This window comes from Elephantulus edwardii, unplaced genomic scaffold, assembly GCF_000299155.1.
Source record: "Elephantulus edwardii isolate Elephantulus edwardi_28Jun2011 unplaced genomic scaffold, EleEdw1.0 scaffold00077, whole genome shotgun sequence".
Classification (NCBI taxonomy): Eukaryota; Metazoa; Chordata; class Mammalia; order Macroscelidea; family Macroscelididae; genus Elephantulus; species Elephantulus edwardii.
In genome coordinates this window covers 12,884,774-12,898,958 of record NW_006399827.1, presented here as the reverse complement: position 1 = coordinate 12,898,958, position 14,185 = coordinate 12,884,774, and the positions used below count along the sequence as shown (strand labels likewise).

The 14,185-nt window shown below is 46.8% G+C and overlaps 1 protein-coding gene across 1 annotated transcript in view; it reads right to left on the bottom strand.

Annotated features, from left to right (window-relative positions):
* LOC102843139 (transcription factor CP2-like protein 1-like) overlaps window positions 1-3,672 on the bottom strand; it is a 9,104-nt gene extending 5,432 nt beyond the window's left edge. The window contains exons 1-5 of the mRNA XM_006889475.1: window positions 3,590-3,672; window positions 2,431-2,582; window positions 2,232-2,305; window positions 1,223-1,328; window positions 1,009-1,115 (exon numbers count right to left, since the gene is read on the bottom strand). Coding sequence (XP_006889537.1) covers window positions 1,009-1,115; window positions 1,223-1,328; window positions 2,232-2,305; window positions 2,431-2,582; window positions 3,590-3,672 — 522 coding nt within the window. The remainder of the gene's footprint in view (window positions 1-1,008; window positions 1,116-1,222; window positions 1,329-2,231; window positions 2,306-2,430; window positions 2,583-3,589) is intronic.
* Window positions 3,673-14,185: the final 10,513 nt, after the last annotated feature.

Sequence of the window (14,185 nt, the reverse complement as noted above, 5' to 3'; positions counted from 1 at the left end):
AATAAAATTAAATTAAATTTAAAAAAAGATATGGAGAGAGGATGCATCCCTGACGCACTGCTTCCCTGATTTTGAACCCTCTATACACATCTCTCTTTAATTGCCATAGAGTGGAAAACTGACTCATCACTAACCCTCCACTGAGTTTTCAGTCTCACAGAGGAGATTGCTCATCTTGCCCTCAGGGAACTGCTGGTGAATTTGAACTGCCAGAGAGGCACAGACTTTGGGTCAGTAGCGTCCACTGCCTGTGGACTGCCCATGAGGACGCCCTGGTTCAGACAATAGGTGCATCAATTTGTTTTCTCCAGACCTGAGAGTTTCTATTTTCCAAAATCTTAACAATAATAATTTTAAATATTAACCTTTCTCTGGATTTTATAAATTTGAAGTGTCTGCATTTATCAACAATCATATCCTTATATAATTTGCCTTCTTATGCTCATTTCCCTGTTTTTCTACTGAGCTTTCATCTATGTTTTTCTTATTGCTTTCTAAGAACTCTTTGTATATTAGGGATAACCTTAATCTAATACAATGTATGCCTTATGTGTTAGATATTTTTCCTATTTCTGTCTCCTTTAAATTTTACCTATTATTGGCAAATTATCAGAGCATTACTTTTTGGTTAGCAGCACAACACAGTATGGATTATGCCACCAGAACTCTAAGGAGAAATGGTCTAAGGATCATTACTTTCATGAAGCTAAATTCCACCCTGCATTTTTCTATACCCTGTGTTTTGCTTCTGCATTTTGTTTCCTCCATGCTTTAATGCTTAACAAGGTCTTCCCCCCAAAAAAAAAAAAACAAAAAAAAACAAACAAGGTCTTCCCCTGTGCTGACAGTTAATGAGCATATAGTCCTATTTTCTTCCCTCTAGTTGCTTTTTGGTAGGGACTCATTCTTATTGTTCCCTCTCCACCTAAACTGACCTTCCCATCCCACTCACACTGCTGCCACTCTCATAGGACCACTTGCCCCTCTCAGTCCCAGCCTCAGACTCACCTGCAGGAAGAGAGAGGTCTTCTTGGTCGGGTCCCAGTGGAACTCCACTGTGTTGAGTTGAGAGGGCAGCATTTGGGGTTCTATCACCCCCACAGACAATGGCACATCTGCAGTAACAGAATGACCGGGAGAAAGAAGGCTCAGCCTTCCCTGTCCTCAAGGACTTCCAAGCCAGGAAGCAGTCCCAGAAGGGTCTTTATCCTTCCATTCTCACCGATGTCCAGGATGCGGTCCCCTGGCCGGCTCCACCTCCACCCATCCAGCTGCTGCTGTTCTGTGTACTGCAGGCGCCGGTCATGGAACACCACACGCACCACACTCTGCAGGCACAGGAGGGCCTGGCTCAGGTCAGAGGGCACCAAGGCTTTGAGGGACTGGTCCCCATTCCTAGGATAAGTCAGCCATCCTACCTCTAGGAGGCCCCAGGAACTGAGCATCACTGGATCTGTGTTAAGATGCCCGCCTGAGGCTCATGAGCTGTGAAATGAGAGAAGTAACCTAGACATGATGAGCTTCCGTTTCCTCATCTGGCAAATGCGAATGAATGTGCCTCCTTTCCTACCCTCAGTTACTCAGCTCTTCTTTGCAACGCTTATCCGCGTTTGTCTCTTATTGTCATCAAGTCAAAACCAACTCCTAGCGGACCCTCCATTGCGTTCCCAAGGCTGTAAATCACGCAGTAGGAGCTTGTGCATCTTTCTCCGTGAGACATGCTGGTGGATTTGAACGGTCAGAGAAGCTTGGCTTTTGTGTTGGCAACGCCGTGCTCTACGAGTGATGCTGCCAGTGATGATGCCCTTCACCATTTGTAATTGCATATAATTTTTGTCGTGTATGTATTTGTTTCACTATGTAGAATCCATGAGAAAGGAACTTACATCTATTTATCATCAAATCCCTAGCTCATAAAACAGTTTCTGACAAATAAAAGAAAAATCTTTTTGAGAAAAAGCATCACCTGAGTAAATGATGCTGTGTAAATGCATTTCTAAATCTTTCTTCTGTTGCTTCCTGGCTGTGTATCCTTGAGCAGATATTTAGCCTTCCTGTGCCTCAGTTTCTTCGGCAATTCCTGCCCACACCTGAGCTGTTGTGATGGTCAAGTTAAAAGCTGGAATAGAGACTGTTCTACTGGACAATGACATCACAGGGATGACCAGCTACTTGCTCAGAGAGATGGCTATATCCAGACATCACCAGTTCTGTGAAGGGAGTGCACCTACCTTCAACAGCCGGGGATAATGGGCAGAATCCCCCAGTCTGGGGTTGCAGAGCAGCCGCACCTCGTAGGACTGGCCTGAGAAGAATTGAGAGGTGTGTTGAGGGGCAGAGATGATGTCTGCCACCAACCCCCCAGCCCACTCTGACCAGCCTCCTGAACTGTCCAGTCCCACCTCCTTCCCTGCCCCAGGCCCGGTGTACCCTGGTTCAAATAGGTGAGGGTCTCCTCCTGGTGCTTCACGGCTGGTGACGTGGCCGCACAGAGCACATACTGGAACATGGAACAGGGCGGATCTGCCCCGGGCATGCTGGGCAGTTCTTCCTGCTTCAGGTAGGGCAGAGGCAGAGGCTCCCTGCAGAGCACAAGGGCACTAAAGCCTCTGCCCTGTCCAGCCTACCTCCAAAGAGTGTAACCCTCCTCCAGGGACCCTACAGTTTCCTCTAACAAGCACCCAAATCAGCCCCTCTAGCCTCTGGGAGACCTCTCTAAAGCTGCAAATTAGTTTTGTGGCTGTTGTTCGATGATGATGATGATGATGATTATTATTATTATTAATATTATTAATGTGAGTGCATCTAAATTCCAAAATCAATCTCCATAATAGTCTATGTGTTTCCTACTGCCAAAGAGGCCCTTTAGAGTAGTGAGAGAAGATCTTCACCCTGAAACCCACAGCGTCCCTTTTCAGCAGGAAGTAGCTAAGAGAATACGCCATCCCCTTTTCCTTATGACTCAGGGTGAAGTCTCTCTCAGGGAGGAGTGATAGGGAATGGCAAAGGACACACTGACAAAGAAGATTAATCAGAACTGGCTTTGACAAGCACTGTGGCATTTGGACAAGAACAAACTGGGAGGAGGGTAGAGAGAATAGTGCAACAATGAATGAATGGAAACCCAAAATCTCTGTAAATGTTTATGAAAATTAATAAAATGTAGAAAAAAAATATTATTAATGTGTACCGTCAAATTGGATCTGACTGGTACAGGAGGAGATTGTCCCTCCTTCTCTAGCAGAGCATCTGGTGGATTCGAACCATATACCTCTGGGATTACAGTGCAGCTTCTTACTACTAGGCCACCTGAGCTCTGTGGCTGTTTTTTTAAATGGTTGCCATAAGTGGCTAGGTGTCAGGACTTCCCTGATATCTGATACACACTCAACAAAAAGGTCTGGAGTGGATGGGTGGTTAGAGTACGTGGAGATGTTCAGGACTACTAAGCACCAGGTACATTAAACCTCTCTCTCTCAACACCAGAGGAATCCAAGAATAAGAAGTGCACTCTCCTAGCTTAGAACATGTAGCCTAATCCCTACTTGTCCCACCTTCTGATCAGGGAGTCCCTAAGCCCAACCCTTACCTGAGTAGGTTGCTGGGAGGTCCTGGGTACAGCTCTACAGGACTTGGCCACAGGTGCTCTGGCTGGTTGTGCCAAAACAGCATCTTGGAGGAATGGAGCCAACTTTGTGACAGAGGTCTTAGCGCTGGCTTGGGTTGGATACCTGGGGAGTCAGCCTTTATACATAAACACACATGACCTGGAGGGTGGGGCCAGGCCCAGTATTGCTTATTGGCTGAGTACCTGGGAGTTCTAAAAAGCTCCAACCAAAGAGGATAGCCCAAGCTGAGGCAATCAAGAGACTCTAGGGGACCCCACCAATCATTAACCTGCAGGGGAGCTGCTGATGAAAAAAAAAAAATCACAGGGTCCCTCCAGGGACACTGAAGGACATGCTCAGATTTCAAGACTGACCTAGATCCATGGACCTCGCAGAAACCCCAGAACCCCTGGGACCAGAAGCCTCACGTGACCCCTTGGGGGAAGCCTCTCCGCTCCAAAGGACAGGACAATCGGACACAGAGCATCATGAGGACCTACGAAAGCCTCAGCACTGACCCTCTCTCCCTGATAATGTGCGCACAGGCACACGGGGCAGGAATTGTCTTTACACTGGGGGGAGGGGGCTGCCTGGCAGAGGACTGACTGCAGTTTATAGAACACAATCAGCTTGTTGTGGAAACACCTTGGGTGAGTCCGTGGTGCTAGGGGAGAGCCCCATGACCTGTGAGGCAGAGGGGTGGGGAGAAGTGCCCCCTCTTGCCAGTAGCGGCATGGGCTACTGCCCTTTCCCTGCCCTGGGGGCCTGGAGCAGACCATGTTTATAGATAAATACAGCCTGCCTGGGGAAGGTCTTCCTTCCCCACACCCAGCATCTGTTATCACTGTACACAGCCCCATGCCTGCACCCACCCTCGGCCTGTATGTTGGGTGTAAATAGACCTAAGAGTTTGCAGAAAGCAGAGACAGAGCTCTGAAAATGTGGCCTGACCTAGTATGACCCTGGCCATCTAGGCTTTAGGATTCTGGGGGAGAGGGAGGGTCAAAGAGGCATCCCTGTCCTCAAGAGCGGGCACCTCCATCTCCAGGTACTAGGCCCTCGTTCTGTATGTGCTTGCTCTTCTGACGATGCCAAACATAAAGGAAACCAAGAGCTCCAACCAATTGCCTTAGAAATGAGTCCTACTCATGGTGACCGTGGTCAAATGCACAGTCGAAAGGAGAGATTAAAGGTGGGGTCAGTCTTGCCAGTGGGGGCTGAGAAGCCCTTCCAAGATATCCAAGTCTCCAAGATGCTCTACAAGAAATCATTCTTTAGACTGAGTGAAGGGATCCAAAGCTGGGATTGAGGCCGAGAGGTACCCACAGTGTCCGCCCCTGGAAGGACAGAGCAGGACCCGGGGGGTGGGCAGATGAGGAGTGGGGAGGGTCCTGGAGAACGCACAGGGATCCCAGTTGGGCCTGGCGGAGGCTTATGCAGGATGTGAACACAGAAGCAAGAGAAATGATGGATGCTGAATTAAGACACCACCAGGACCTGGTACCAGGAGCTGGGCATCAATACAATACAAGGGCATCAATCTCAAATCCAGAACCCAGCCCTTCACACATTCTCCCTCCACTTCTCCCTGCCCCCCCCCCACTTCTATAGCAGTAGCCACTACTTCGTCCCACTCACCCTGAGTCTCTGAGCCTCTCTCTCCATCCAGCTGGAGTTGGGCCTAACCTTTGTTTTCCTCAATCCTCTCACAGGATGCTTGGAGAAGTAGAGGGAGGCAGTGAAAGAGAAGACCCTCCATAAAATTGCTGCAGGATGGGGCAGGGTCCCCTGCTGTGGTACCCAGGGTCACTGTGAGTCAGACCCGACTCAAGCGCACCTAACAACCATCCTCTAAGAAAAAAAGCTAGTGTTTGAGGCAGATAGAGCTGAGTGGTGGCCCAGCCTATTCTTGTACTGTCTTAGTCAGGCACAAGGCTGAGTAGGAAGAATCTTTAGGGCCCAGAGAAGCCTTAGAAGAACTTCAGTCTAGTCCCCAGATCTGCAGAGACATCTCAGGCTCCATAAGACAAGGGCACCATGCTTGTCTCGTCATCTTTCTGAACCCATTTCCTCACCAAACAAATGAAGTCAACTACAACAATGAAGGAATGGAAATCCAAAGCCTCTGTAAATTTTCACTGAAATTAATAACAAATTTAAATTGAAAAAAAAGAATTAAGTTAGAGTAAGGATGGCAATGGAACCACCTTACCTCTGTAACTTGATTTGTGTCACTATTAGAACCTCTACTCAGAATATTATTGCTTTGAGGAGAGACCGGTCCTTAGAGAGGGACATCATGCTTGGGAGGGTGGAGGGACAGCGCAGGAGAGGAAGGCCCTCTATGAGGTGGATTGATTCAGTGACTGGGATAATTGGGATGGGAGTGTCAGAGACAGTGTGATTGGCACAGGACAGAACGGAGTTTAGGGCTGTTTTACATAGGGTCGCTATGAGTTGCAGGCGACTCGATGGCACATAACAACAACAAACAACAGGCTGCAACACTTCCATGATAGGATATGAACATGTAGGGCTAAGCACAATTGATAACAGTGCATCTAAATTCCAAAATCAATCTCCATAATAGTCTATGTGTTTCCTACTGCCAAAGGGGCCCTTTAGAGTAGTGAGAGAAGACCTTCACCCTGAAACCCACAGTGTCCCTTTTCAGCAGGAAGTAGCTAAGAGAATACGCCATCCCCTTTTCCTTATGAATCAGGGTGAAGTCTCTCTCAGGGAGGAGTGATAGGGAATGGCAAGGGACACACTGACAAAGGAGATTAATCAGAACTGGCTTTGACAAGCACTGTGGCAATTGGACAATTAAAATAGACATTGGGAGGGGGAAAGAAGAACGAACTGGGGAGGAGGGTGGAGAAAACAGTGCAACAGTGAATGAATGAAAACCCAAAATCTCTGTAAATGTTCATTAAAACTAATAAAATTTAATAATAAAAAAATTAAGTCAAGGACACCCTCCCATTCAGGGTAGCAGTGAGGATTGGAGGAAATTCTGGGGAATCCTGTTTTAATCCTTAGGTGCTCCCCATGGAGGGAGGACCCTAGTGTCTCTCTCCTGGAGTCTAGTGTTGGGCAGAGAACTAAAAACACTCCCTTTCAAGAATTCTTAGTGTGGTATTTTTTTTCTCAATTTAGGTGAGATTCATGTAAGATTAACTATTTTAAAGTGAATTATTTTGTAGTATTTAATATATTCACAATGAGCTCTACATTTTCATCCCTACAAAAGAAGCCTCTTACCCATAGGCACTTACTCCTCCTCTCCTCATTCTCTCTCTCTCTAAATCTTGGCAACCACTAATCCATAGTGACTTCTTTCTTTAAAATATACATTGTTCACCCAAAGTACCCTATCATTTTCTAGGTCATGGCATAACTCAATCCTTATAATATTCACCAGAGTTTCCTAAGCCAACAAAGTTACTTTTTTTTTCTGTAAAAACTGTTGAGAAGTAAAAATCCCTTGTCCTTCAGGCTAACTGAAATGTTCTGTTTTGTTTTCGTGCCCAGACAAACTTCCAACCAGGAGAATTGGAGAGTGAAGTGTGTCCCTCCCCCAAAGAAAGGGGGTAAGGGAGGAGAATCAATCCTGATGCACACCGTTCATTCATTCAGACATTCAGCAAAATGGTATCCAGTGTCTGGTATTAAGTAGAGTGGTGTACTTCGTAACACGCGTGGCTGCTAACTGAAACATTGGAGTCTCACCCTAGGGAAAAAAGAAAGTGATTTACTTTTGAAAATTGAACTGTGTAAAGCAGAAGAAGCAGTTCTGGTCTGATACACAAGAGGAACCATTACGCAGAACCAACCTGTTTTGATTCTGACCAATTGGTATTTTGAACTTCTGCTGGGTTCCCTCTCTCCTTCATGTGAGGGTTAGAGTACCTGCATGCACTCAAGCATGCGCACATACACATACTGCATTCACATGCACACCTGGCAATACCTGTGTGGAATCTGTGTACATATACACAAAGGCCTCCACGCCCTCACTCGGGGGTGGGGGGAGTGGTCCCTCCTTCCAGTCAAACATTGCCGGGACGTCTGATGATGAGAACTACAAAGCCTCCTGGATTAGACAGTGTATATGCCTGACTCAAAACCCTCCTGCTCAAAGCTTTATCCCTCAGCCTCCCTCTCACCACCACCTCCTCCATAAAAGGGTGAGTGTGTGCATGTGTAAACCCCTTCCACAAAGGCTAGGCCACTGGTAATGCAGTCTCTTAAAGAAAGGCTCTCTACTTTCAAACCTGCAGACACAATTCAAACTTGCCTGCTCCTCAGAGCTTCCTGCAACTGGTTGAAGACCCAGCCCAACACCTGTTTCCATGTCCTATCTCTGTGTGTCATGGTGCCCTCACAATCCCCTATGACAGCCATCACAGGTGCAGTTAGCCTTGTGGTATCTGTTTCCCCAGCAGAGTGGAATCTCTCTAAAAATACGGACAAGAGAAGAGTTCCAGTTTGACTGGTAAGACCCTGTTTTCAAAGACAGGACTGTTGGGTTCAAAACCAGCTGTGTGACCTGCAACAAGTGACTTACCCAACCTGAACCTCAAGCTGGCATTAAAAAATGGGGTTGATAAAATGAATGAATGAAATCCAAAGTCTCTGTAAATTTTCATTAAAATTAATGATATTTTTTAAAAAAATGGTGTTGATGACATTAAAAACTGGGGTTGATGAACGTCTCTAGAGAACTACTGTAAAAATGAAATGAGATTGTATTTGAGCCTCAGAAAAAGTAGGTATATTTTTCTCCACTGCATTCTCACTGCCTAGAAGTTACAAGTTTATTTCATATGTATAAAAAAACCTGTGGTGATAGAACCCAGAGGGAGTTGCTCTGCTAACTCCAAGGCCATACTTCTCTGGCAGTTCGAGTCCACCAACAAAAATTCCCCAGGAGAAAGATTCACAGTCTCCTCCAGTGTGGTTTACAACCTCGGAACCCCAATAATAGAGGGTCAAGTATGAAACAGAACCAACTCAACAACAATGGGTTTTGTGACTATTAACATGTGCTTGTTGTTATGTTGTCAGAACCAACTCATAGCTGACCTTCCAGCAGGTTTTTGGAGGCATTAAATTGCTCAGGAGAAGATTATCCATCTTTCTCCCGAGGAGTAGCTGGTGGATTTGAACTGCATGCCTTTGGGGTTGCAGCACAGCTTCTTATCACTAAGCCACCAGAGCTTCTTGTAAGCACTTGGAGGCTCTATTTATTTAATAAATTGTTCTTTAAAGTAAAGTATGACTTCAGAGTATTTTTCAAGCAAGTTTAAGCAAGGACATTGGTGGCACAACAGTTAAACTCTGGGATGATTAGTTCAAAGGTTGGCAGTTTAAACTCACCTAGTGGATTTTAAGGGACAAGTTTCTGTCTGTATGCTTCTACAGAGAGTACAGCTGGAAAACCTTACGAGACAGCTCCACTCTGTCAGACAGGGTCATTTTGAGTTGAAATAAACTGAATGGCACCAAACAACTTTATTAGGTAGATACTTTCTCCTTTCCCTATTATTCCTACCCTTGTGGGAGCTCTGGTGGCCTAGTGGCAGGAAGCTGCAATTCCAAAGGCACACAGTTCAAGGCCACCAGATGCTCTGCCAGAGAAGAACAGGCAATCTCCTCCCATGCAATTAACTGCCTCTGAAAACCCGCCAAAGGGTCAGCTCTACTGGTACACAACAACAGATGGGAAAACTGAGTTTTAGAGAGGTTAATTAGACTAAGGTCACACAGCTAAGATGAGACAGAGTCAAGATTTTACTTTAGTCTGGTTGGTTCATGATCGCTGCTCTTAATTGTTGAATAAGGCCTCACTCAGCTTGATAAATGTGTGGAATTTTAAAACAAATCCTCAGGCAACATTCCAACTTGAAGAGCTGAAGAGTAAAGTTTACCACTCCCCTCAAAGCATTCCTCTTCCACACATTCATTCATCAACTCTCAAAAAGGCTTCAGACACAGAACTCCTGGCTCATGATGATGTTGTTTACCTCAAGCCTTTTCTGAGCTTTAATCTCTCCAATTGCAAAATGGGCACGAAATACTTTCCACTCTGTTTCCAGCCTACGAGCCCAGAGGCAAAGTAATATGAGTGATAATGGCTGGATGGCTGTGGTCTTGATCGATGGTGAACAGGGATCCATGGCCTCAACATTGAAGCCCTCATCAGGGGTCCTTGGGAATTCCCTTAAGAGCAGCATTTGGCGCTTTCAGGCTGCCTGAGAGAAAGGGTATCCAGGGGGCGTAGGACTGTATGTTCACACAGAGTCCACATCCCACCATGTATTTGCAACCCCCTTTGAGGTAGGGCAGTCTCTATTTTCCAGACAAGGAAATGAAAGTATGCAGCACATCCAAGCTAGCAAGGAAGGGGTGCCTCTCCAGCGGTTCTGATCCATCAGCAGCTCTGCAGGAGAAAGAGGGGCAACATCTTCCTCAAGTATGTGTTGTTTGTTGTTAGGTGCCGTCAAATCAACTACGACTTATATTGTGTAACCTTATGCACAACAGCCCTGAACCCTGCTCTATCCGGAGCCATTCTCACTGTCCCTGACACACCTACCTTCGTTATTGTGACACACAATTACGCCTATCCAGTTATTGTGTTAGTCCATCCCATTTTCCTCTCCTGTGCTGTCGTTGGACCCTTCCAAGCATGATATCCTTCTCCAAAGACTGGTCCCTCCTGGCTAAATGTCCAAAGTATGTGAGACAGAGCTTCAAAATCCTTGCGTCTCAGGAGCAGCTTGGTTTCACCCTCTTCAGGACAGACCTGTTAGTTCTCTTGGCAGTCCACGGTATGCTCAATACTCCTCCAGCACCACAACTGCTTCTGAAAGCCTGCGGAAAGGGTCGGCTATGGGTCAGTTCTGACTCGATGGTACACAACAACAACTCCGCGGGTTTACAGGCCCAGAAAATCCACTGGAGGGTCAGCTATGAGTCTGTTCCAGCTTGATGGTGGCGAGAGTGAGTTATCTGGCCAGAGCCACCTGAATTACCTGGCTGCCCTCCTATACACCAGTCCCAAAAGCAAGAGGTAAGACTCCTTTCAGTGCACCTCCACTGCTAAGACTGGTTAAAAGGAGTTCCCTACCTTGGCCTTCCTATGTCCAGTACCCTGCCCCACAGCCATGGGCAGCCAGAGGGAGCTCCCCCCAATACAAGAATGACTGAACCGCTCCTCTGCAGAGAGCCCTCCAATGTCCCCTGCTGTCCCCAATGCCATCCTCGATCTGGGCTGTGGGAGCCCATGGGTAACCAGCTCATTTTTTAAGCCATCTGTGGCACACAACCGTTAGGTTTTAAAACATTTTTGGTGGGAAAATGAACATGTATATATTTGGAACTGATTGGGAGCTTTGCACAAACACTTAATATAGAGCCATGTCTTTAAATACTTTCAACTTCACAGTCAACCATTTTGTCCCTTCCATTGGTACCTCCAGTATACTGAGCTCCAGTATAGGAGTTTGATAGCTCTGTTATGCAAGAAAACTTCAGTTTCCTGGCCTAGCATTCAAGGCCTTTGGCTACTTTTTATCTGCTTTCCATTCTCTTACCCCCCCCCCCCACACACACACACACTTGCTAGAGTCACACCAGTTTATTGGTAGCTTCCAGAACAGGCTCCTCTGTTTCACACCTCTTTGCCATTGCTGAATTTGTTCTCTCTGCCTGGAATATGCTAATCCTCTCTTCCTTCTATCCACTTGGTGACTGTTAAAATTCAGTTTGAAGCACACCTGATCTGTCCCCATTATTTCCCACCCCCAGGTTGGTTTGGGGAGGTCTTCATCGGGTTGGAGTCTACAGCAGGAACTGAAATGTGGGAGCTCAGTGTCCCTGGTGTCTAGAGCTAGAATAATGCCAGATGCTTCGTAGTTGTTCCTATGTGCCATTGAGTCGCCTGCAACCCGTAAAAACCCTATGTACAGCAGTTCTGAAGCCTGCCTTGTCCTGAGCCAGTCTCACTGATTCCGACACACCTACCCCCATTGCCCCAGTCACTGTATCAATCCATCTCATCCGACGTCTTCCTCTCCTGCACTGTCCCTCTACCCTTCCAAGCACGACTTCCTTCTCCAAGGATCAGTCCCTCCTGGCCACATGCCCAAAGTATATGAGACAGAGCTTCAAAATCCTAGCCTCTGAGGAGAAACTTAGTTTCACCCTTTCCGAGACAGACCTATTTATTTTCATGGTGGTCCATGGTATGTTCAAGACTCTTCTCCAGCACTACAACTCAAAAGCATCAATTCTTCTTCTGTCATCCTTAGTCACTGCCCAGCTCTCTGATGCATAGCGAGTAATTGCGAAGACCATGGCCTGGGTCAGAGTCACAAGATTTTGATGTCTCATGAATCCCTCAAAGGCCCTGTCTAGATAGCCCTCCCTGAAGAACATCGGGCTGCTTACTGTGGTGCCTGCAGGGGGCGATGTGGGCCCAGACTAGTCCTCGGTTTCCCTAGGCTTCTGCTGTATCTAGACTCCAAACTGCAAATTTCACCCTAGAAGGAGTTAACTAGCTGGACCTGGAAGGAATAATGCAGAGCAGGCCCCACCCGCTCTAACCACAGTCCTCTGGGGAGTCACCACTTCTCTCCCGACATGGTAAACCAGAGGCACCCTCACCTTGGCCTCTCAGACACAATTGTGTGCATTCCAGACTTCATCCTTCCTCCTTGCCACCAGCTTTCAGCAATTTTCCCATTCTGGTCTATGTCCAGATTCCATCTCCAGAAAAAAAAAAACCCTCCTTCAATAATTTGAAAATCCACAGTGCCCAGCTCTTCAAGATTCTAACCTCTAACTCACACCCCAGTCCTCTGGGCTCCACATTTTTGCTCACCCCAAAGTGATGCTGTTATTGTTATCTTGGTAACAGATGATTCGTGAATGGATAGGGGGTAATCAACTTGAGAAAGGAAGTAGGGGCTCTGGGCACTATGAGATGCATGGGGCAGAGCTGGCAAGCTGGCACAGGGCCTGGGGAGGGACAGGCAGGGCTTTGACCTGTGTCCCCAGTCTTCAAAGGAAAAGAAATAGAAGGAGATATCTTTCTGGAGAAATGAGTTTTCTTCATTGAGAGAGGGAACTTGCCCAAACCCTTTAGTCCCCCACATCAGGTCTTCTAGAGAACCTTGACTTTATGGAAGTGGGGGTGAGGTACACTGGAGCCCTTTCTGTTCCCCTCCAGGGAGCCTGAAGCACAGAGAGAGAGAACAGCTCACCCAGGATGTGTTAGGGACAGTGCCATGGGCAGTGAGAGGGTGGCTTAAAGCCAGTGTCCCGAGCTTCAGGGGCTGATGGCAGCAGGGGGTGGGAGGACCTTCCTCCAGCCCCTGGGGACCTGGCTGTCCCAGATGCCACAGCCAGGAAGTGTGTCAGGCACTTGCATAAGTGCCTTCTATATTTCCATAAAATCTTAATAACCGCTTCTTGCCATGGACCTTAGCTCATTAGAATGGTATCCACCACCTTTGGGGCCCTGAAGTGGACTGGTGCTGGGAAAAGGGAGGCAGGGGAGATCAGGAAAAGGCCAGGATTCTCACTGGGTCCTCTGCAGCCCTATTGCCTTCTGAGCGGGTCTTCTCCCCAGTTGGGAAATAGGAACCCAAACTCAGCTACCAATTGTAATGAAATCCCTCATCCCTGGAGTCCCAAGGAGCTAGAAGAAATGGCAATTGGTTAGATTTTTCAGGGTTGGTGTCCCACAAGAAGGGTTTGGACTAGATACTTCAGGGAAAAGAATGTGAGTCCTAATGGAAAGAGGAGCTCTGGTGGCCTAGAGGCAAGAAGCTGTGCTGCAATCCTAAAGGCACGCGGTTCAGGCCACCAGCTGTTCTGTAGGAGAAGGATGGGCAGTCTCCTCCTCTGCTATTAACTGCTTCTGAAAACCCACTGGAGGGTCGGTTCTATAGGTCAATTCTATAGGACACAACAACAACGGAAAGAAGGACATCCGATGGCATAGTCGGTAGCGAATTACACCATTAACCAAAAGACCATGTGTCTCTGGCAGTTCAAATCCACCAGCAGTTCAGAGGGAGAAAGATAGCAGTCTCCTTCCTTAGAATTTACAGCCTTGGAAGCCCAGTAGGTTTCTATGAGTTGGAACCAACTCCACAGTAGAGAGTTTTTTGAGCTTAAATGGAAAGAGGGTCCCTCATATCAGAGGATTTTAGTTGCTTGGACCTACAGGGCCCCAGGAATTCATTCAGGCTGCAAATCTTAGTATTTAGGGGGTCTTAGATTCCCTGAGGAGTAGTTGAAAATTCTAGCCTTTTCAGCAGAAAATGCACATTCTTCAAAATTTTATTCAACTTCCAGCAGTGCATTAAATCCTTGAAGCCTACCCACAAGGCCACAGGTAAGACTTCCCAGAACCAATACAAATAATAATAATAGCATCCATTTTTTTCTGTCTAGCTCTTTGCAAATATTAACTCATTTAATTCATGATGCAAAGCTAAGAGATATGCTACTTTTATCCTTATTCTAATTCATCTCCCCGTTTCACCTAATCTTGTCTCTAA